The following is a 24,111-nucleotide window of genomic DNA, read 5'->3' as shown; positions in this document are numbered from 1 at the left end:
TCCATTAAGATGCTGCTTAAAATCTGGCTTTTAAAACATTACACAACTTTAGCAAAATGCAATCATAACACTTGTTAAAACATATTTGCAAGCTGACCTTAAAAAAATCTATAAATTAAGAAATTGCCACCATTTGGGCTTGAGGCCAACAGCATTTATTTTGTACAAGACACCAGTCAAAGAAATGTTGCCAAAGCCCAATTTCCCAAATCAGCATTTAAAGCTTTCATTTCACCTCATCATTCAGATCATACCTAAACTGGGTAAATGGCTTGTGCATTTACAGACAAGCTGGGGAAAAAGAATGGCAAATTCTAATACTGCTATGCAAGGCTAATGCCTTAATTTCACCTTTCAAAGGTGGAAATCGAATTAAGGCGCAACAGATCCCATTGTATTTGATAGCCTGTCTTTGAAGTGATGCTGGAGAAGGGGTCAGAAGCAGGAACTTGGAACAAGAGATGTGTGGAACAGAAAAGGCTGGGAGAAGGGTCAAAAATTGTAGTAAGGGGTATTTCATGCTGAGGGGCAAGTGTGGACTGAAAGAGATGGGTTTCTCTATGCACTTTTGTACATATAATCAATGTACATAACCTAATCTTATGTATATATAGTCACATTGAAAGAGCTACTTACACGTTGTTATATAGAAATGTTTTTACACTTATATTTATTGTACTTTTTGTTTTATTATTATTCTTTATGCTCATTGTTTGTTTTTGTTTGTTGCACCAGATCTGGAGTAACAATCATTCTGTTCTCACTTGTATACTGGAGAATGACAATAAACAATCTTGTCAGAAGAAGATGGCACCAATGAACAACTCAACCAGCCGACGTCCACCAGACAATTTACAAACTACTTATTTCAAATATAATTCTGCTACTATTGGTACCTGTGATTTATGTTTTGATGGTGTGTTTTTAGATCGATTGAGTGATCTAGCACTTTGTTGTCTCTGAGGGAGTTCGGTGAGGTTTGGAGCAAAGTGTGCAGCCTGCAGGCAAGAAGCCTGGCAACAGCAAAGGAGCCCATGATTCACTCAGTTTCTCCCTGATCTTGCTGATTAAAGCATTGAGCAAGATTGAAATCAATAAGAGCAGAAGGCAAGTGGCTGTTCAGCACCGTCTGCCTGCATATAACCAGTCTCTCTCTCTCTCGCTCTACTAACAGAATCTTGGGTCTTGGGCAAGGTTTAATCTGTGATTGTTCTACAAATTTGCTCCTCTAAATCCCACAGATTGTTGGGTGGTCTAAAATATAGCCCCATTAATGTGGTCATGCCTTTCTTGTTCCCCAATCCCACACATAAAGCCTCACTAGTTAAGTTATCCAGTCTGTCCTGACTGAGTAACGCCATGACATTTTCCCTAACTAGTAATGCACCTCTCCTCCTTTAATCCCTCCTGATCTGTTGTTTTAGCTGACCAGAAACCCAGAATATTTTACTGCCACTTCTGCAACCAAGTCTCAGTAATGACTACAATAGTAGTCGCCAACCTTCCTAAGCCCAAAATCCCCTTTCTTGGCCTTAGTGAAAGGCAAGATCGACCTACTAAATTGTTTGGAGAAAAAACAGCTCAGATTGTACTTCCAACTTGAGGCCTTTTATTCAGGCTAATTGTATTTTAATTACGTAAAATGCTTTTGTCAAACTTCCAAATTAATTCAACTAAGAAAACATTAACTAGCATATCAAACAGGCCATAGCTGTCCTTCTTTAAGAATATTACAATATTTTATACCTTTAATTCTAAGTTTCATATTTAATTTTATCTCAACATGGAAAATAAATGAATAAAAATTGACTGTTGTACTCAATGTGATGACTGGGGCTGAATACTTTCTGCTATTTCCCTGAAATTTGGCTCATAACTACAGACAGCCAGTCTGAGACAGTCTGTGAGGTGTCTGTCAGTAAGACAGCTCCGGTACTTAGATTTAATGCAACTTCACACAGATAAGTTGACCCAAAGTAGGCAGTGACTTTTAGTGGACACATGGTGAGATGAGGAAACTTCTCCCTGCTGACAAGCCCTCAAAAGTCACCATCCCTTCATCTTGCTTTAAGCTTGATGTCATTTTGCAAATCAATTATTTCCATTTCAATATCACTTGGCACACCAAATACTTGCTGGAATTTGGCTGCTATCTGTTCTATATCAATTGTCTGAAATGCCGATCAAACTCTATTGCCAGTTTGTCTAGGTAAGCACAGTACTGCTCAGGGCGAAAAGCATTTTTTTCCTTGATGGCCTGCAATATTTTCTCCAAGTGGGAAAGTGTGTCAACTTCCAGTTCTTTAAATTTAAAATCCAAACACCGGGCTTGGCCTTAAACACATTTACCGCGCTTATCATGCGGGGCAGGTGTCGGTCTTTTCCAATGAGCTTATTGTTAAGTGCGTTTAATTTAGCCGTTAGGTCTTTCAGAAACCCTAAATTCAGTAGTGATGCATCATCTGACAGTTCCTCATGCTCCTCATTTCTTGCCAAAAGAAAGGTCTTTATCTCAGGCAGCACTTTGCCGTGACTCAACCACCGAATGGAAGTAAAACCCCGCAACCCTCCCTTTACAAACAGCTTTTCGTAGCGGGAGTATTGCTACTGATTATCCTAATTAGTAGGATACTAACTATTTTTATATTACTTATTTTTATAATGCTCACATTACAACAGTATTTGTGTACTTATTTTTCTATTTTTTTTGGGATCTACTGGGAAAGTCTAAAAGATCGACCAGTCGGTGACCACTAGACTACAAGATCATAATTCCAATTGTTGATCCATGCCCTGAGCTCATCTGCCTTTCTTACAATATTTCTTGCATTGAAATATACACAGAACATTAACTGCACCATTCTCAACTTTTAGATACCTGACTTTGTTTGAGGTTTTAACAACATCTCTCTCCAAACCTCTCTCCACCATCTGTTCTGGCACTCTGGTTCCCATCTCTCTGCCACTCTAGTTCAACAACCTCCCCCCCTCCCACCCACACCATGCAGCACTAGCAAACATTCTCCCTAGGATATAGCTCTCTTCCAGTTCAACTACTGTCCCTAACTCTTAGCTGTATGATCTTCCTACTTCTGGCCTCATTAGCACGTGGCACAGGCAGCAATCCTGAGATCACAACCCTGGAGTTCCTGTCCTTCAACTTAGCACCCAACTCCCTGAACTTTGCAGAACTTTGTCACTCTTCCTAACCATGGCATTAGTACCTAAGTGGACTACAACCTCCGGGTGCTCACCCTCCCATCCTTCTTCCAAAATGGAAAAGCTCACTTTTTCCAATATCATATGCCATCTGCTAACTTTTTGTACTGTCAGTGATTTGTCCTACTTTACAATCTGTTCATTGTAATAATGGAGGCCCTAGCAAAGATCCCCATGAAACCCCACTAGCTGCTGACTGCCAATTCAAGGGACCCATTTATCCCAACACTGCTTTATTAGTTAGCCGATGCTATATAATCACAGCATATTAACCCCAATCCTATGAATTCTCATTGTGTGCAGTAACATTTTACATGGCAACTTATTTACTGCCTCTCAGAAATATGAGTATACTACCTCACCTTTACCCATCTCAAAGAATTCAGCTAATCAGTTAAACACTATTTCCTTTTCATTAAACAATGTTAACACTGCTAGTTTGTCATCCGATTTCCTATATGTCCTTACACTAACTGCTCAATAATTGATCTCAGCATTTTCCCCATGACAGACATTAAGCAGCTTGGCCTAAAGTTTCCAGCTTTCTGGCACCCTCCCTTCTACAAAAATAGCATTATTTTTCAAGTTTGTGGGACCTCGCCAGAATCCAGCAAATTTTGACAGATTACATCCAACTTCCACTAGTGAAACTTGGCTACAGGAGGGGCAGGACTGGCAACTTATGTTCCAGGGTTTCAATGTTTCAGACGTGATAAAGGCAGGGGGATGAAGGGTGGGGGGGAGCGGCATTGCTAGTCTGGGAAAATGTTACAGCAGTGCTCAGGCAGGACACATTAGAGGGCTTGTCTACCAAGGTCATATGGGTGGAGCTGAGAAACAGGAAAGGTATGACCACATTAATAAGGTTGTATTATAGACCACCCAATAGTCAGCGAGAATTGGAGGAGCAAATCTTCAGAGAGATAGCAGACAAATGCAGGAAGCATAAAGTTGTGATAGTAGGGGATTTTAATTTTTCACATATTGATTGGGACTCCCATACTGTTAAAGGTCTAGATGGGTTAGAGTTTGTAAAATGTGTCCTGGAAAGTTTTCTAAATCAATATACAGAGGTACTGACTAGAGGGGATGCAATATTAGATCTCCTATTAGGAAATGAGTTAGGGCAGGTGACGGAAGTGTGTGTAGGGGAACACTTTGGTTCCAGTGATCATAACACCATTAAGTTTCAACTTGATCATGGATAAAGAAGTCCTCGGGTTGAGGATCTAAACTGGAAAAAGGCCAAATTTGAAGAAATGAGAAAGGATCTAAAAAGCGTGGATTGGGACAGGTTGTTCTCTGGCAAGGATGTGATTGGTAAGTGGGAGGCCTTCAAAGGAGAAATTTTGAGAGTGCAGAATTTTTTATGTTCCTGTCAGGATTAAAGGCAAAGTGAATAAGAATAAGGAACCTTGGTTCTCGAGGGATATTGGAACTCTGATAAAGAAGAAGAGAGTGGTGTATGACATGTATAGGAAACAGGGAGCAAATAAGGTACTTGAGGAGTATAAAAAGTGCAAAAAAAACACTTAAGAAAGAAATCAGGAGGGCTAAAAGAAAACATGAGGTAGCTTTGGTAGTTAAGGCGAAGGATAATCCGAAGAGCTTCTACAGGTTTATTAAGAGCAAAAGGATAGTAAGGGATAAAATTGGTCCTCTTGAAGATCAGAGTGGTCGGCTATGTATGGAACCAAAAGAAATGGGGGAGATTGTAAATGGTTTTTTGAATTCTGTATTTATCAAGGAAACTGGCATGGAGTCAATGGAAATAAGGCAAACAAGTAGTGAGGTCATGGAACCTATACAGATTGAAGAGGAGGAGGTGCTTGCTATCTTGAGGCAAATCAGAGTAGATAAATCCCCAGGACCTGACAGGGTATTCCCTTGGACCTTAAAGAAGACTAGTGTTGAAATTGCAGGGGCCCTGGCAGAAATATTTAAAATGTCGGTATCTACGGGTGAGGTGCCAGAGGATTGAAGGATAGCTCATGTTGTTCCGTTGTTTAAAAAAGGCTCTAAAAGTAATCTGGGAAATTATAGGCCAGTAAGTTTGACGTCAGTAGTAGGTAAATTATTGGAAGGAGCACTAAGAGATAGGATCTACAAGTATTTAGATAGACAGGGACTTATTAGGGAGAGTCAACACGGCTTTGTGCGTGGTAGGTCATGTTTAACAAATCTATTAGAGTTTTTCGAGGAGGTTACAAGAAAAGTGGATGAAGGGAAGGCAGTGGATGTTGTCTACATGGACTTCAATAAGGCCTTTGACAAGGTGCTGCATGGGAAGTTAGTTAGGAAGAGTCATTCGCTAGGTATACATGGTGAGGTAGTAAATTGGATAAGACATTGGCTCAGTGGGAGTGGTAGTGGAGGATTGCTTCTCTGAGTGGAGGCCTGTGACTAGTGGTGTGCCACAGGGATCAGTGCTGGGTCCATTGTTTGTCATCTATATCAATGATCTGGATGATAATGTGGTAAATTGGATCAGGAAATTTGCTGATGATACAAATATTAGAGGTGCAGTGGACAGTGAGGAAGGTTTTCAAAGCTTGCAGAGGGATTTGGACCAGCTGGAAAAATGGGCCGGAAAACAGCAGATGGGAGTTTAATACAGACAAGTATTGCACTTTGGAAGGACAAACCAAGGTAGAACATACAAGGTAAATGGTAGGGCACTGAGGAGTGCAGTAGAACAGAGGGATCAGGGAATACAGATACAAAATTCCCTAAAAGTAGCATCACAGGTAGATAGAGTCGTAATGAGAGCTTTTGGTACATTGGCCTTTATAAATCAAAGTATTGAGTATAAGAGTTGGAATGTTATGGTGAGGTTGTATAAGACATTGGTGAGGCTGAATTTGGAGTATTGTGTGCAGTTTTGGTCACCGAATTACAGGAAAGATATTAATAAGATTAAAAGAGTGTAGAGAAGGTTTACAAGAATGTTGCCGGGACTTGAGAAACTGAGTTACAGAGAAAGGTTGAATAGGTTAGGACTTTATTCCCTGGAGCGTAGGAGAATGAGGGGTGATTTGATAGAGGTGTATAAAATTATGATGGGTATAGATAGAGTGAATGCAAGCAGGCTTTTTCTACTGAGGCCAGGGAAGAAAAAAACCAGAGGATACGGGTTAAGGGTGAAGGGGTAAAGTTTAAAGGGAATATGGGGGGGGGGGGGGCTTCTTCACACAGAGAGTGGTGGGAGTGTGGAATGAGCTGCCAGATGAAGTGGTAAATGTGGGCTCACTTTTAACATTTAAGAAAAACTTGGACAGGTACATGGATGGAGGGATATGGTCCAGGTGCAGGTCAGTGGGACTAGGCAGAAAAATGGTTCGGCACAGCCAAGAAGGGCCAAAAGGCCTGTTTCTGTGCTGTAATGATCTATATTCTATGGTTCCCTCCAACCTCTTCATTTAAGACTCTATGAGGTCAGCCATCAGACTTTCCAAGTTTCAGCCGCAATTATTCAGTAATAGAGATTGTTTAAAGTTCTTCCTTTCCTACAGCATTTTGATTATCAGTTATGGCTGGAAAGATTTTATTGGCTTCTATGTGAAGTCTGATCCAAGATAATTATTTTTTAATTTCTGCCTTTCTAATTTACCAGTCTCATTTTCTAAGGAATCAATGTTTACATTAGCTCATTTTTATAAATATCTATAAAGTTCTTAACATCCGTTCTGTATTATTAGCTGGTTTACAATTGCTCCATTCTCCTTTACTGTAATATTTTTAGTTATCCTTTGGTGGTTTCTAAAAGTTTTCCAACTATTTGAATACACCCTTTTTTGTAATATCACATGAATTTTTTTTCTCCAATTTGAAACCATCATTAACTTCATTAGTTAACTGCACCTCCACATCATAGAGCCTCACTTTCTCTCTGGAATGTACCTTTCATGAGATTCATGAAATAGATCCTTAAAATGTCTGCCATTGCTGATTTTTTTCTCAGTCCACTTGACTCATACAATTATAATTGTTTTACTTATGTTTAGGACACTAATTTAAGACTTCTAAGGAAACAATTTATTTAAATGCTGAAATTGACACAATTGCCTGGATTTTTATGAAACTTTAATTAAAGCAATGGGCCAGTCTTTATTCTTTCACTGTTAACCATAAAAATTAAGTGTACTAACATTTGTTGGAGTGCTGCACAGGATTAGGCAATGAGCATCCGCAACAATTATGAATGCTGTAAACACTGCTTGACTAATACATAGAGTGTCATAGGACATTGAGCACCATCTAATTTTACTAAGAAGTTGCAAAGGATACAGCTTTTAAAAAAAAGCCACTTGCTCACCTGGCTGTTGATTGTTTGAGAGTTTACACTGGGCAGAATGTCAGTTAGGTGCTTTTTAATAAATTCAGATGGGTCCAGCTTCAGTCTCAGGAGAATAGCTGACCAAAGTCCTGTTTGAGCAGCCTCTACAAATAACAAAACAACCATTAGAGACCTGTATGAGAGCCTGCATGGAATGATGAATTATTCGGCCCAGACAAGGATTATTTCATCATCTTAAATGAGAAACTGCATGACACAAAATTGGTGAGAGCTTAAAATCAAGTGTAAGGGTAACTTAACCTACTCACTCCTGTTTCAAATCACAGGTGGGCAAGGAGAAGCCACATGACTGGTGCTTTATTTCAATTAACAATATTTCAAAGAATCACGTGCAAGGAACAATCCACGTCAAAGGCTTGCAACTCAAAGAACGCCCATTAATCAAAATTGCTTTGCAATTTGTTAAAGGATGTGGCTACCACTTACTGGTTTTAGTTCTGGCATTGAATTGCAACAGAAGTGGTAGTTAATGCAAAATGTAGCTTCAATCATGTTTTTGGATTTTCATTACTTCAGCTTTCCACCTATCAGCCTCAGCTAATCAACAACCCCCAAAACAAATTCAACTGCTAATTTGATTTGTAAAGGTGAAAATATTAAAAAGCTATAAATGGACCTTGATGTTCCAGGACCTGATGGTGTACCTAGTAGGGAACTGAAAACCTGTGCCAGCCAACCAGTGGGAGTGTTCAAGGACATCTTCAATCTCTCACTGCTGCAGTCGGAGGTTCCCACCTACTTCAAAAGGGCAACAATGATACCAGTGCCCAAGAAGAGCAGGGTGAATTGCCTCTAACTATCGCCGAACGGCACTCACATCTTCTGTGATGAAGTGCTTTGAGAGGTTGGACATGGCAAGAATCAACTCCTGCCCAAACAAGTACTAGGACCCACAGCAATTTGCCTATCGCCACAATAAGACTACAGTGAATGCAATCTCACTGCACGCCACATGGCCTTGGATCACCATCAGGCTGCTGTTTATTGATTACAGCTCAGCATTCAACACAATTATACCCTTAATTCCAGTCAACAAGGCTCCAAAACCTAACCCTCTGTACCTCCCTCTACAACTGGATCCTTGACTTCCTCATCAGAACGGCAAGTCAAGTGCGGATCAAAATTAATATCTCTTCCTCACTGACAATCAATGTTGATGCACTTCAAAGATATATGCTTTACTCTCTCCACAGTATTGACTGTGTGGTTAGGTACAGCTCAAACACCATCAATAAATTGCTGATGACAATTATTTTTGGCAGAATTTCAGATAGTGAGGAGGGTGTACAGGAGTGAGATAGATCAACTGAGTGATGTCACAACAACAACCTTGCACTTAACATCATTTGACCAAGGAATTAATTGTGGGTCAGGAAGGGGAAGTTGAAGGAACATACACCAGTTCTCATCAAGGAATCAGCAGTGGAAACAGTTAAGGTGTTGAGTCCCGGCGTATCAACATATCTGAATATCTATCCTGTGCCCAACATATTGATGCAATTACAAAGGTGGCAAGACAGCAGCTATATTGCATTAGGAGTTTGAGGAGATGGTGTGTCACTAAAGACTCTCATAAATTTCCATGGAAAGCATTCTAACTGGTTGTGTTATCATCTGGTATGGAGGGGACACTGCAGAGGATTGGTAAAAACTGCAGGAAGTTGTAAACTCATGATGGGCACCTTCAAAATGCAATGCCTCAAAAAAAAAAGTGGCATCAATCATTAAGGACCCTGATCACTTAGATCTTCTCATTGTTACCATCAAGGAGGTGGCACAGAAGCCTGAAGAAGCACATCGATATTTCAGGAATGGCTTCTTCCCTCTGCCTTCAGATTTCTGAATGGATAATGAACCCACTCAACTTTTTTTACTCTCTTAAACTACACATACTTACTGTAATTTGTAGAATTTTAATTATTTTATATTGCAATCTACTGCTGCCACAAAACAGATTTCATGACTTATGCCAGAGATATTAAACCTGATTCTGATTCTAAAAATTAGATCAAAATTTCAAAGGACTTAAGTGTAATAAACTTAACAGATGAAGATGAAGACAAAGACAAAAATGTGGGAAGGATAGAGAAGAAATAATAATATTTACTAAGTAAGTGCCTACCAAGACAGGGAAAAATCAGGATTAAATTTATCACTGTATGACACCATGGCTATCATATAAATTTTTAAATTGCAAAGTTTGGCAAGACAGTCAAAATGTCTGCATACAGATTTCTCAGGAATTACTGAGCCAGTTGAGATATGTGCAATTTTGAAGGTACAGTACAGATGAGGTGTGCAGGAGCAAACACACTGGTAACAATGAGTTCCGCCAAGTTTGTTGTGTGCTCCAGATTCCAGCATCTGCAGTCTTACGTCACTGTAGCAACAACATCTCTGGCTAACATAGGAAGATGGCATCATGGGCAGGTGGGATATATTAATTTTGATTCTGAACTCTGTGCAGTTTCTATATTATAGTGTTCATTTTTAGAAGTATAAAAGCAATTGATTCTCTCACTTTAGGGTTAGGCTTACCTCTCCAAAGGTTAAGAACTTTAACTAAGTATAGGCAGTATAGAAATTCTGATGTTTGATTAATTTGCTAAGAGCAAAACTAGCAAATATATTAAGTTGTGAAATATTTAGAAAACACTATTAGCTGAATCTGTTTTAACCATGAGGAGAAGAGGTATCACATGGCTGGGCTGTTAAAAGGAACTTTAAAATTCCTCTCATATTGTGTTATATTGGGGTCTGAATCTACTTCTGTTACTTGACAATCAGAAAATCACACTTCAGTCGTTAGGACTTTTTCTCTACAACATAGAGTTAACTTATCTCTAAATAGCATGAAATAAGTTAAAAACCTGACAGAAGTAAAAAGGTACAAGTAAGGTAAACAGGGATGGTTGTTCTCAGATTAGTGAGATTGTCACAAGGCAATGCAAATGTAAAAGCCAGAAAAATAAGCAAAGAGAAAATTATTTCAAGTGCTGATTAGAAGGCAAAATAATCTGCTGCAACCCACTTGTGAAGAAATCATAAACTCACTAGAGGTGGAATTAGACAGTTTTTTTTTTAAAAAAGGGGATTATCAGCAGATTAGTAACAAAGAAGAGTGACAATTCACTGATGGCTCCAAGAATAACTTACACATATTATTACAACATAGAAATATTCGACAATTCTTCTAAACATTAGCTTGTAACTGAGCAATTTAAGTCTCAAGAAACATCTGTAGTATAGACAGTAAGTTGTTATGCTATTTGAAAAGACAGCATGGTGTGCTGATAATAGATAATTACACTGGACAACAAATTTTTTCAGAAGTGTTGTTTCCTCAGAATTTTTTTTTGTTTATTATAGACCGCTTGAAGATGAACACAAATATAATTTCAGACTACTTGTATCACGTAGGAATTTGGAAAAACAACAAATGAACTTTTATTGAATACAATGTGTTTAACTGCATAATGGTCTGATGCTTTGCAATAGTTCAACTAAGTTAAAAATATTTTGTTAATGATTTTCATTTGTACTCTGTCTGAGGCTTCTCGCTTAAGTGTCCAACAATAATTTGCCAGCATTGATGGATTCCAGTTGCCCTGGTATCTTTTCTCTATGACTGCAATATCCTGGTAAAATGAATCTTTAGTGACATGTTGCATTTCATGGTTTTATATGCTTGAAGCATGCTTTCAACCAGCTGCATGTACTTTGGTGCTCTGTAGATGCCGAGAAAAATTTCAACAACTTCCTTGAATGCCTTCCATGTGATTTTCTCCGGTCCCACTAGAAATTCTTCAAATTGCTTGACATTGATGACCTTTTTGATTTGTGGACCGACAAAAAATGCATTCCTTAATCTTGGCATCGGTTATTCTGGGAAGCATCTGTCTCAAATATCAAAATCCTTCATAGAAATGTTTGTGTCTGGTGATAGCAAAATCCATCCTTACAGTCCTGAACCCAGTAACTATCACTAAGACCTGTCCTGCCTTGCAGCAGCCATGCTGCCTAAGCACGCCTGGATAAGATAGGAATCTTCCCAGCTTACATTGTAGGCAACATTTTAATTGACTTGAATTATGAATTGAAATAATAAACGTAAGTTTATTTTAAAAATGGTACACGATAGGGAAATTTCACAGTGATTTTCATGTATCAGTAGCCCAAAATTCATAAGATACACTTCAGGTTATTCAGGAAGCAAAATCTTTGTTGTCCAGTGTTAGCTTTGCATGTCCATTACCTTTAAACAAACAAGATAGAGAAGTGCTTCAAAGTAAGTGCACTTTTCCAACCCTACCTATGGATGGGTGGTGTGCCATGAATACAATATCTTTAGCCAATTTCTCAGCCTCGCTGACGTCATTCTCCAATCCCGGAATACTTGTTATCACACACAATGCCTCCACCAATACACGAGGTGGGATATAAGACTTTGCAGCTTCTGTGGGTTCACCCGACTCTGATATCAACTGCTCCGGAGGGATCACCTATCAGAAGGATGCATTATTTTTTACTTGTTGCAGAACAAAGAAACCAATACTCTTAACAATAACACACATTAATAGTGCTCTACAAACTAATAGTTAAACCTTTACAGAACTGTGATAGCTAATAGCTACACATACTGAGAACTTTACCAAGTTTTCAGTCGGTATATCTGACAAAAGGAACAATTCTTCTGGAACATTTGATGTCCAAGTGTGCATGATGTTCACATTACACTAATAAATGCATAAACGTACACAAAAAGTGCATTTATAAAGTTTTAATGTATAATTTCTTGAATGCATGTAGTATTGAAAATTTAAACAGAACATACAATCATTTAATGGAATAAAATCACATGGCTGGATAGTTGGGGTGGGGCAGTGTGCATCAAAATGCTATATATTAGTTTATAATGCTCTTCAAAGACATTTTGCCAAAGGTGCTGATAGCTGGCCTTCATGTGAAACTTGACTTGGGACTTGTCACCAAGATGCCTGCATTAATTGCTGGCACAAGTGCTCTGAAATGATATGGAAAGATTGGGTGCACAGCAATGTTTTATCTGGAATCAAATGCTGAGCCACACAACTATTGAAATATCTCAGAGCCCACAGCAGATAGCTGATTAGCAAGCTTAAAATCCTTCTAGATTTTCCATTAATATTTCAAAATTCTTAGCCATACACACACCCAAAAAAAATTACAGACCTTGTGGGTGTTCAGAATAATTTGGAGCTCTTCCAGTAGTCCATATGCTAATTTAACACCACCCAGTGATGAGAGCAACTTTCTGATTGTCTGCTGAGCCTGCTTTCGAACTCGCCACACTTTGCTCAGCAGCACAGCCACTAAGGCTTTGTGGTACATCCTGTAAATAGCAGAGATAACACAGTTTGCAGTGAATGGATGCATCACTCAGCACATTCAGAACAGATCTTAAAACTGACAGATGGAAGGAGCTTATTACCACATCATCATCAGATTTGTATCAAAACAGTACATTAATCAAAAATCATGTCAAACAGTGCTTACAAAAATTAAGATGGAGGTTTGAGAACAATTCTATTTTGAAATCCAAAATTCCAGCCATCGGAGATCCAACCCCACCACCCAAAGTAACTTCAGGAGTTCATTTTGGCAGCTGGGTTGTGTTGCTAATTGGAGCGTTAGATGGGTTTCTTTTAAACCTGCCTGTTCACTCAGAACACGCCCCCTTCTCATTGCTACCATCAGGGAGAAGGTACAGGATTGTATAGAGAGAATGGTTTAGGAACAGCTTCTTCCCCTATGCCGTCAGATTTCTGAATGGCCCACAAATGCATGAATGCCACCTGACCATTTTGCACGACTTACTTTTGAAATACAGTGAATTGCAGTTTACTGGACCATTGGTTAATCAGGGCAACCACTTATTTGGGACAAATCCTAAAGAACAAAAACTGAGAAAATAGCCGAGATTCCCTTTGTTTATTTGGACACTATGTTGCTTAATTGGGTCTGGAAACTGTTGCTGAACATTTTCTAACTAGTGTCAGTTATGTGTACTTGTGTGGGTGTTATACACTACACTGTGCTTAGAGCAAACGGTTTCAAATAGTTTTCAAAAAGAAGTGATTTTTATCACTGATAGTTAGCAAGAAATAAAGAGTAAGACAATTTGGAACTGTTTTGTTCACTGCGTTTTCAAGAATTTGGGCTTGGAGATACCAGAAACAATCGGGAGTGAAAATTAAATAATTGCTCTACTTCAAGTTAGGTACAGGTGGTCCCCAAGTTATGAATGTCTGACTTACGAACAACTCATACTTAAGAACAGAAGGAGGAGAACACCATCCGCCATTTTAAGTCGGATCACGACGCCGTCAACCATTTTAAGTTGTTGCTGTTAACACTGTGTAACTTTGTATTTGACTTAAATATTTCTCAGCAAGATTCACCCTGACTACAGTTTAGCCTGGCTCAGTGCGGGTGGAATTTAGGACCTGGGGGAACAGAGGACCTGCTACCTGTAGCTGCTGCTGAATCTGCAGTTTTCTGTTCCCTTGACGGAAAACGATCGCAATTGAAAATAAAATGGAAATAATAAAGCAATCGGAAAGAGGTGAAACGCCATCAGTCATTGGAAAAGCATTAGGTTATAGTCAGTCAACGATCGGAACAGTTTTAAAGGATACAGGTAAAGGATAAAGTGAGAATAATAGAGCATGTGAAAGGCCCTGCCCCGATGAAAGCTATGATTATTACTAAGCGGTTTAATTATTGAAATACATACGTTGCTTAAGTGCTTTATATGCATAGAAAGGTAAAATATATACTATATACTAAGACAAATGTTTGACTAACTTAAGCTAAATAATACCGTATGTACCTGTTCCAACTTACGTACAAATCCGACTTAAAGACAGACTCAGGAACGGAACTCGTTCGTAACCCAGGGACTACCTGTACTATGAAGAATTTGAAGCTATCCACAATCATCTTGAATGTTACAATGACTTGGAGGAAGCAATCGTTGATAACATTGTACGGGTAATCCCCAAGTTACAAATGTTCAACTTATGAACAACTCGTACTTACGAACCGGTAAGGAGAACGCAGTCCGTCATTTTAAGTCGTTGCAGTTGACACTGTGTCCAGTGTGTAACTCTGTATTTGTCTTAAATTTTTCTTAGCATGATTTACCCTGGCACCCCGCCCTTTCCGGTCAGCTGGTGGCGCAGTCAGATCAGCGCCGGGCTCGAGAACGGAGGTTCCCGAGTTCGATCCAGTGACAGACTGCTCCCAAGCACGCTCTCCATCCGTGCCAGGTTGATGTCGAGCTCGCAACTCGACCTCATAAAAAAAATACTGCCACCTCCAGTTTAAATTCCCACGTGGAATATTGTGGAGGATCAAATGCCCCCATTTCTCCCATTTAACCTGTCTCAGTGCAGGGAATTCAGTGCTGTGGTCCTTGGAACCCAGCAGAGCTTAGGACCCGCCGCTCGCAGTGTTTCTGTTCCATTGACGGGTAACAATCACAAATGAAAATAAAGTGGAAATAATAAAGCATTTGGAAAGAGGTAAAACGTCATCGGTAATTGGAAAAGCGTTAGGCTACAGTTGGTCAACGATCAGAACAATTTTAAAGGATAAAGGATAAAGTGAAAATAATGGAGCATGTGAAAGGTCCTGCCCCGATGAAAGGTACAATTATTACTAAGCAACGCAGTTGTTTAATTATTGGAATACATATGTTTCTTAAGTGTTTTATTTGCATAGAAAGGTTAAAATATATACTAAGACAAACTTTTGACTGATGCTAAATAATACCAGATGTACTTGTTCCAACTTACATACAAATCCGACTTAAAGAGGGACTCAGGAATGGAACTCGTTCGTAACCTGGGGACTGCCTGTATAGAGGCAGCCCATTATCTGCACTGTTTCCTCTAAGCTGTGCAAGTGCAAGGCCACGCAGTAACTGAAGAACTCCCACGCACATATGCTTTGTTGCCATGCATCTGGAATTTTATAGGAACATAGAAAACCTACAGAACAATACAGGCCCTTCTGCCCAGAAAGTTGTACCAAACATGTCCCTACCTTAGAAATTACTAGGCTTACCTATAGCCCTCTATTTTACTAAGCTCCATGTACCCATCCAAAAGCCTCTTAAAAGACCGTATCGTATCTGCCTCCACCACTGTTGCCAGCAGCCCATTTCACGCAGTCACCACTGAGTAAAAATCTTACCCCTGACATCTCCTCTGTACCTACTTCCCAGCACCTTAAACCTGTGTCCTCTTGTAGCAACCATTTCAGCCCTGGGGAAAAAGCCTCTGATCAGCCACACGATCAGTGCCTCTCATCATCTTACACACCTCCATCAGGTCACCTCTCATCCTCCTTTGCTCCAAGGAGAAAAGGCAGAGTTCACTCAACCTATTCTCATAAGGCATGCTCCCCAATCCAGGCAACATCCTTATAAATCTCCTCTGCAACCTTTCTATGGCTTCCACATCCTTCCTGTAGTGAGGCAACCAGAACTGAGCATAGTACGCCAAGTGGGGTCTGACCAGGGTCCTATATAACTGCAACATTACCTCTCGACTCCTATATTCAATTCCAGATTGATGAAGGCCAATACACCGTATGCCTTCTTAACCACAGAGTCAACCTGCGCAGCTACTTTGAGTGTCCTATGGACTCGTACCCCAAAATCCCTCTGATCCTCCACACTGCTAAGAGTCTTACTATTAATACTATATTCTGCCATCATATTTGACCTACCAAAATAAACCACTTCACACTTATCTGTGAACTCCATCTGCCACTTCTCAGCCCAGTTTTGCATTCTGTCAATGTCTCACTACTAACCCATCCCTCCACTTCCTCATCCAGGTCACTTATAAAAATCACGAAGAGTAAGGGCCCCAGAACAGATCCTTGAGGCACTCCACTGGTGACCGATGTCCATGCAGCATATGGCCCGTCTATAACCACTCTTTGCCTTTTGTGTGCAAGCCGCTTCTGGATCCACAAAGCAATGTCCCCCTGGATCCCTTGCCTCCCTACTTTCTCAGTAAGCCTTGCATGGGGTACCTTATCAAATGCCTTCCGAAATCCATATACACTACATCCTCTGCTCTTCTTTCATCAAGGTGTTTAGACACATCCTCAAAAAATTCAATCAGGCTCATAAGGCACGACCTGCCCTTGACAAAGCCATGCTGACTATTTCTAATCATATTTTACCTCTCCAAATGTTCATAAATCCTACCTCTCATGATCTTCTCCCCATTAACGTTCCAACCACTGAGGTAAGACTCACTGCTCTATAATTTCCTGGGCTATCTCTACTCCATTTCTTGAATAAAGGAACAACATCCACAACCCTCCAATCCTCCAGAACCTCTCCTGTCCCCATTGATGATGCAAAGGTCATCACCAGAGGCTCAGCAATCTCTTCCCTAGCCTCCCACAGTAGCCTGGGGTACATTTAGTACAGTCTTGGTGACTTATCCAACTTGATGTTTTCCAAAAGCTCCAGCACATCCTCTTTCTTAATATCTACATGCTCAAGCTTTTCAGTCTGCTGCAAGTCATCACAATTACTAAGATAATTTTCCATAGTGAATATTGAAGTATTCATTAAGTACCTCTGCTATTACCTCCAGCTCCATACACACTTTCCCCACTGTCACATTTGATAGGTCCTATTCTTTCACATCTTATCCTCTTGCTCTTCACAGAATACCTTGGGGTTTTCCTTAATTCTGCCCATCAAGGCCTTCTCATGGCCTCTTCTGGCTCTCCTAATTTCCTTCTTAAGCTCCTTCCTAGTAGCCTTATAATCTTCTAGATCTCTAACATTACCTAGCTCTCCGAACCTTTTGTAAGCTATTCTTTTCTTCTTGAGTAGATTTATTACAGCCTTTGTACACCACGATTCCTGTACCCTACCATAACTTCCCTGTCTCATTTAAACGTACCTATGCAGAACTCTACACAAATATCTCCTGAATATTTGCAACATTTCTTCTGTACTTTTCCCTAAGAACATCTACTTCCAATTTAAGCTTCCAATTTCCTGCCTGATAGCCTCATAATTCGCCTTACTCCAATTAAATGCTTTTCTAACTTGCCTGTTCCTATCTTTCTCCAATGTTATCGTAAAGGAGATAGAATTACGATGACTATCTCCAAAATGCTCTCCCACTGAGAGATCTGACACCTGACCAGGTTCATTTCCCAATACCAAATCAAGTACAGCCTCTCCTCTTGTAGGCTTATCTACATATTGTGTCAAGAAACCTTCTTGAACACACCTGACAAACTCCACCCCATCTAAACCCCCTGTTCTAGGGAGATGTCAATCAATATTTGGGAAATTAAAATCTCCCATCACGACAACTCTGTTATTATTACACCTTTCCAAGATCTGTTTCCCTACCTGCTTCTCGATATCCCTGTTACTATTAGGTGTCCTATAAAAATATCCAGTTAAGTTATTGACCCCTTCCTGTTCCTAACCTCCACCCACAGAGACTCCGTAGAAAATCCCTGAATGGCATCTACCTTTTCTGCAGCTGTGACACTATCTCTGATCAACAGTGCCATGCCCCCACCTCTTTTGCCTCCCTCCCTGTCCTTTCTGAAACATCTAAAACCCGGCACCTGAAGTAACCAATCCTGTCCCTGAGCCATCCAAGTCTCTGTAATGGCCACCACATCATATCTCCAAGTACTGATCCACGCTCTAAGCTCATCTGCTTTGTTCACAACACTCCTTGCATTAAAATAGACACATCTCAAGCCTTCAGTCTGAGCACGTCCCTTCTCTATCACCTGCCTATCCTCCCTCTCGCACTGTCTACAAGCTTTCTCTATTTGTGAGCCAACCTCCTCTTCCCCAGTCTCTTCAATTCAGTTCACACCCCCAACAATTCTAGTTTACACTCTCCCCAGTAATATTATATTTATATATTAATTTAAAATCTATATTAATATAAGTGAAACACCCTAATGTGTCGATGAATATAATCCATAAATTTCATAATTAATAAATATACAACCTTTAAACGTTTTAGAGCTTCAATGTAATAAACACAGAATGGAAATTGGTAGCTCATAGTAATAAACCACCAGCCAGCTGAACACCAATGTGCATTACAAAGAAAAAACATTTATAGTGCCGCGCAGTTATCAGATTCTGTAAATATGTCCTGCTCAGAGGAGTGGTTAATCCGTGCAGCCATGTAAAAAAAAAATTAGAGGGAACACTGATTATCTGCAACTAGGTGTCTGGACTGATTTTTGTTCATTTACAGTGAAAAGAACAGCAATGTACACTGGATAAATTCCATCTTTGATAACTGTTAGATCATAAGACAAAGGAGCAGAATTGGGCTGTTTGGCCATTTGAGTCTGCTCCACCATTAGAACATGGCTGATTTATTATCCCTCTCAACTCCATTCTCCTTCCTTCTCCCTGTAACCTTTGACCATTCTCACCAATCTACCCTCTGCAGATGCAAGGCAATTTTATGAAAGAGGCTCCATGAATCTCCCCACTCAAAAAATATCACAGCCCAGCATGTAGATACAAAAACAAGGCTAGAGTAATTACACACAATTTCAGCTAAAACTGTGGGGGAATAAGGAATCTCGGCATCTTTCTAAGGTCTTTACATCAAAAAAGGCACACTTCAGCCAGCTGGATTCACTGCACATCAATATATAGAAATATTTGAGAGAACTGGGCATTGCAAAAGAAATAGCAACTGACATTATCCTGGTTACACTTAAGATCTGCACTTCAGAAATAAGTGCATCACTAGACAAGCTGTGACAGTAAGTTACAACACTATTATTGTTCTGAGAATATGGAGAAATCTCCAGGTACATTCTGTCCTTAAAAAGACAAATCCAATCTACCCAATCACACTCTCATCAGTATACTCGCAATCATTAGCAGAGTGATGAAGCTGTCATTAACAGTGTTATCTGTAGCCTAAATAATGATGACACAAGAGACTGAAAATGCTGAATATGGACCAACAAACAATCTGATGCAAAGGGTTTCCATGTGGAACATGAAAATTCTTTTCCTTTCCAGAACTAATTCACAGTTTTATAATACCGTTGTAGTATTGGTAGTGTTCTAATTTGTTCTGTATTTTATTTAAATATCTCCAAAAGGACCACAACCTTGTTGTGGCTTGGAGGCTTGTGTGCCTCAATGACCCAGAGAGCTATGTTGGCTGGAGTCAGGGCTTTATGCTTTGGCTCTTGTTAAGGTCACCCATGCCAAATATGTCAAAGGGTAGAGGACAGACTAAGAGTGGTCCACCGGTCCTCCAGGTTTAGGGGGTTCAGCTCAATGATGGAGGATCTTCATTGCTGCCCTAAACACCAGCGGTGTAATGGGCAGTAAATAAATAAAGTTACTTAAATACATAATTTGTTAGTGTTTTTTAGAAATATTTTTAACTATTTCCATGAAACTGGCTAATTGGGGCAGCTACTTAGTTGGGCCAAAATGTACCAATCCTGAATTAACCAGAACTTACTACATTTCATATTTCTTATTGTAACTTATAGAAATGTTTTTACTTATTGCATTGTACCACTGCTGCAAAACAACAGATTTCACGATTAGGACTAGGAGGAATAGTTCAGAGTTCCTGAATACTCTGGTTATAAACATGTTCAAACCTCATGTTGGTGAAAACACATGAAGGTGAATTTAATTATTTAATACGTACTGGCCCTTGATTTCTGGAAGGTCCAAAAGCAGTCTCACTGAGAGTTGCAACACTGTGCAAAGAGCTGTGAAGCAAAGTAAAAAATAATCAATGGGAAAGAAAGATCAACAGGTTCACAGTACAACAAATGTGGTTCTCAACTAAAGTTCACAGAAGCAAAGATAACTCATGAAAAACAGAGTTGCTTTTAATCGCCAAAAGTTCCACTATTATCACTTGAGTTGATCTGGTTCTGAATTTACTTCCAATTAATTTAAGTTTTTGGGTTCTATTTCCTGTCAAAATTTGAGATAACATAATCATTGTTTATATCACTGAATTCAGTTCATTTTTTGTTCCTGACAAAGCTGTCCTCTGTCATTTCATTCTAAAAGGCTGGCTAAAGATTTAAACGCATCAGACTCTTAGAGCATATCATTAAACAAAATTATCCTCATTTCTCCTTTCTTTCCACTGTATTATTTGTCACTTATCTGTATATTTAGTATAGCTGTACAACTTCCACAGATATAGATTTCCCAATTTAATGCAGTATTTCTACAAATGGTTCTTATTAGTTCACCAAAAAAAAAGATTTGCTGGAGGTTTCCATGCCTCCTTGCATTAACTCAGGTCTGTGCATAATTTAAAAATTACATAGTTAATCAATCTATAATCATTTAAACATAATTAGAATAGATTATGTGGCATTTCAAAGCTGTATTGACATAAAAATGATAGATTTGAGCTCCCTATTTCCCATTTTTCACCATTCTCCTGTAGATCGAAGATCATTCCTGGCCTGCACTACAATCTCTTTGGGATGGAGACATTGTTCGTTTCAGCCTGCTCACCAGAAAAGATTGTGTTTACTGGTTACTAATAAATGTATCGATCAGTTGCAAATGATAATGGCCTGGATCAGCCTGCCAGCTTTTACACCTGCAGAACTTCAACAGCACCCCGTAGCTCATAGTTAACCAATTCTTAAGGACATTTTGAATGTACTGGATCTCTTTAACCACAGCTACACATGCAAAAACTTTACTCCAGTTTACTGGAGCCCAATTGCCATGGATCTGCCAAGGGCTCTCTCAAGGAGGAACTTCTCCTTCGAGAGGCTCTCCCTGAAGAAGCTATATAAAGGCATGTTGTTGCTGTGGCTGCGTTCACATAACTAAAAAGGGCAACCAGAAAAATGTGACTGACACTGAGTCACCTCTCCATTACCTAAACCAGATTACGTATTACAAAGTGTTCTTTCAAACTGTGATCTCTCTCCCTCTAATTGGAGGAAAAGCCCACCTTTTATCAAGGGCAGTGGGTAGGATCAACAGCAAAAGCTCAATTTCAATATATATATAGCTAGGGTGCCTAAGACTTTTGCACAGTACTGTAGTAATTTTTATGTATTGCTCTGTACTGCTGCCGCAAAACCCCCCCACAAATTTCACGATTCTGATATGGACCTCTAATGTAGACTCAGAGTGTGAAGCAGACAGTGAAGGGGAATCATGGTTGGGAAAAGGGAGGGAACTAGAATAACCAGAGAGACACTCTGGAATGATCATTAAACCAATTGTTTGTAATCAAGTGACTCTGTCTGGTGTTTCAGAGCTGGATGTGTCTGCATCCGCAATACTCCCCACCCTTGGCACTCCTCTGCCATCTATCCCACATGCCTCCCGCTGCATTCCACCCACCCTCACCATTCCCAACTTCTTTTGCTTCTGCCAGATTTATAAACATGCTCTCTGCTCCACGATGACAAATACAACACCGTGTAAAAGCCTTATGCACCTTAGCTATAGATAGGAGCCTAATACTTTTGAACTGAATGAAGTAAAATTTTTGGTTAGAGAAGAAACTGATGCAGAAAGGGTTCATCCATCATGTGTTGGGGTTAGTGCAACACAAGAAAGTATTTAAAAATTTGCCTAGTACCTGAGGATTCACTTAGCATGTTTTTAAACTGGGGGAAAAAATTCTAGAATTAAATATACAAAAAACAATATGACATAGGAGCAGAATTAGGCCATTCAGCCGTGTCTGATTCCCCCATCCCATTATGGCTTATTTATTGACACCTTGACCAATCAAGAACCTATCAACCTCCACTTTCAATATACCCAAATGACTTGGCCTCCACAGCTGTCTGTGGCAATGAATTCCATACATTCATTACCTTCTGGCTAAAGAATTTGACAATGATTTCCTTGTTCATTCATGAGGTGGAGGAGCAACACCTTATTTGGATAGCCTCCAACCTAATGACACGAATGTTGCTTTCTCCTTCCAGTAAAAAAATTCTCCCCCCCCCCCATTTCCTTCCTCTCACCGTGCCAATGTTTAATAAAATGGAAACTGTGTCTAGAATCTGACTTTCAGTTAGATGTTTACCCCCCAAAAAACTTTTATCCTTCTGCCCATAATAATGATAGTAATGGAGAGGTAAACTCCGCTTGCTATTTCATCATTTAATACCCAATACTCCCCAAACAGTAGTTCTTGCCTATTATTTCCTCAGTGGTTTTGCTCTCAACAATCAGATTTAATCTTCTTCCACCGACCTCCAATTTTAAACTCAACAAGTTTCATGGCTCGATAACAAACCATAGGGACAATTGATTCTACTCACAAAGGATTTCTTTTCTCTCCAGTCTTGACAACGTCACCTGCCAAAATAATTTTCCTTTCCTTTTCTATAATACTATGGTTAATCATCTTCTATTCCCCAGTCTGGCTTCTTTCTTCTTCTCACCTGCCTATCACTCCTCTGAGTCCCCTCCTCCTTCCCTTTCTCCTATGATCCACTTTTGTCACCTACCAGATTTCCTATCCACCTGGCTTCACCCATCACCTTCCAGTTATCCTTTCTCCTCCCCTCACACCTTTCTATTCTGGCACCTTTCTCCTTCCTTCTTAGTCATGAAGAAGGGCCCTGGTCAGAAACAGGTTGTTGGTTATTTCCATAGATGCTGCCTGACTTATTGAGTTCCTCCAGGTTTGTGTGTGTTACAGAATAGTGTTTAGTTCAAATTTGTGTTTAAAACAAACAAATGGAGCACAAGTAACTTCCCCATAACCTGCCTTTCCAGAGTTTATGTTTTTGCTTCAGCACCTAATATTCTGTAGATTAATTATTGAAGAATTAAATGAAATGAGGTGCAGGTAAGTGGAAAAAAAAGCTGGGCCACAGATCTCTTGAACACCATAATCTGTAGAACAGTGGAAAAGACTCAAGGGGTTAACTACAAAACTCTTTTTCCCATATTGCTGTTGCCCTATGACATCACAGCACCTACTGAGATATGTAATGTAAATTTGATGACTGCTTCATATTCAATAAAATTATAACATTGTTCTTGGAACCATTTACAGACAATTAAACAATGGTCATCACAAAATCACAAGTACTCACCGTCCTCTGAAGCGAGAGACAGAAATTTTTCAGAGGTAAAGAATTGCTTCTTCTCATCCAAAATTAATGCCCAGAAAGATGTTAACTTGCTTTCTGAAAATAAAATTAAAGAATCAAATGAATTATTTCAAATTTAGTATCTGCCTTACAAAATTACATACATTTTCCCAACTAGATGGGAACCTGAAGGAATCCAATACTGTGTACCCACTGAGCTACTGGGCATTTCCAGCATACTTCGCTCTTATTTCAGATTTTCAGTACCTTTATACTTCATACAGTCAGATTTTGACTTTGTAATCACATATCTTCACTTGGCTTTTGGGTTTTTATCCAGACCACCAAGTGGTTTTGCTGAAAATAAAACTATCATGTACCTCTGT

At 39.5% G+C, this 24,111-nt stretch overlaps 1 protein-coding gene across 1 annotated transcript in view; it reads right to left on the bottom strand.

Annotated features, from left to right (window-relative positions):
* Window positions 1-24,111, bottom strand: part of gcn1 (GCN1 activator of EIF2AK4) — a 187,807-nt gene that overhangs the window by 124,046 nt on the left and 39,650 nt on the right. Inside the window, exons 16-20 of the mRNA XM_073055683.1 lie at window positions 23,729-23,821; window positions 20,329-20,392; window positions 12,788-12,947; window positions 11,889-12,078; window positions 7,535-7,659 (exon numbers count right to left, since the gene is read on the bottom strand). Of these exons, the coding sequence (XP_072911784.1) occupies window positions 7,535-7,659; window positions 11,889-12,078; window positions 12,788-12,947; window positions 20,329-20,392; window positions 23,729-23,821 (632 nt within the window). The remainder of the gene's footprint in view (window positions 1-7,534; window positions 7,660-11,888; window positions 12,079-12,787; window positions 12,948-20,328; window positions 20,393-23,728; window positions 23,822-24,111) is intronic.

This window comes from Hemitrygon akajei, chromosome 9 (assembly GCF_048418815.1).
Source record: "Hemitrygon akajei chromosome 9, sHemAka1.3, whole genome shotgun sequence".
In the NCBI taxonomy this organism is placed as follows: Eukaryota; Metazoa; Chordata; class Chondrichthyes; order Myliobatiformes; family Dasyatidae; genus Hemitrygon; species Hemitrygon akajei.
Note: the sequence above shows the minus strand (reverse complement) of the source record. Positions and strands in the feature narration are given on the sequence as shown.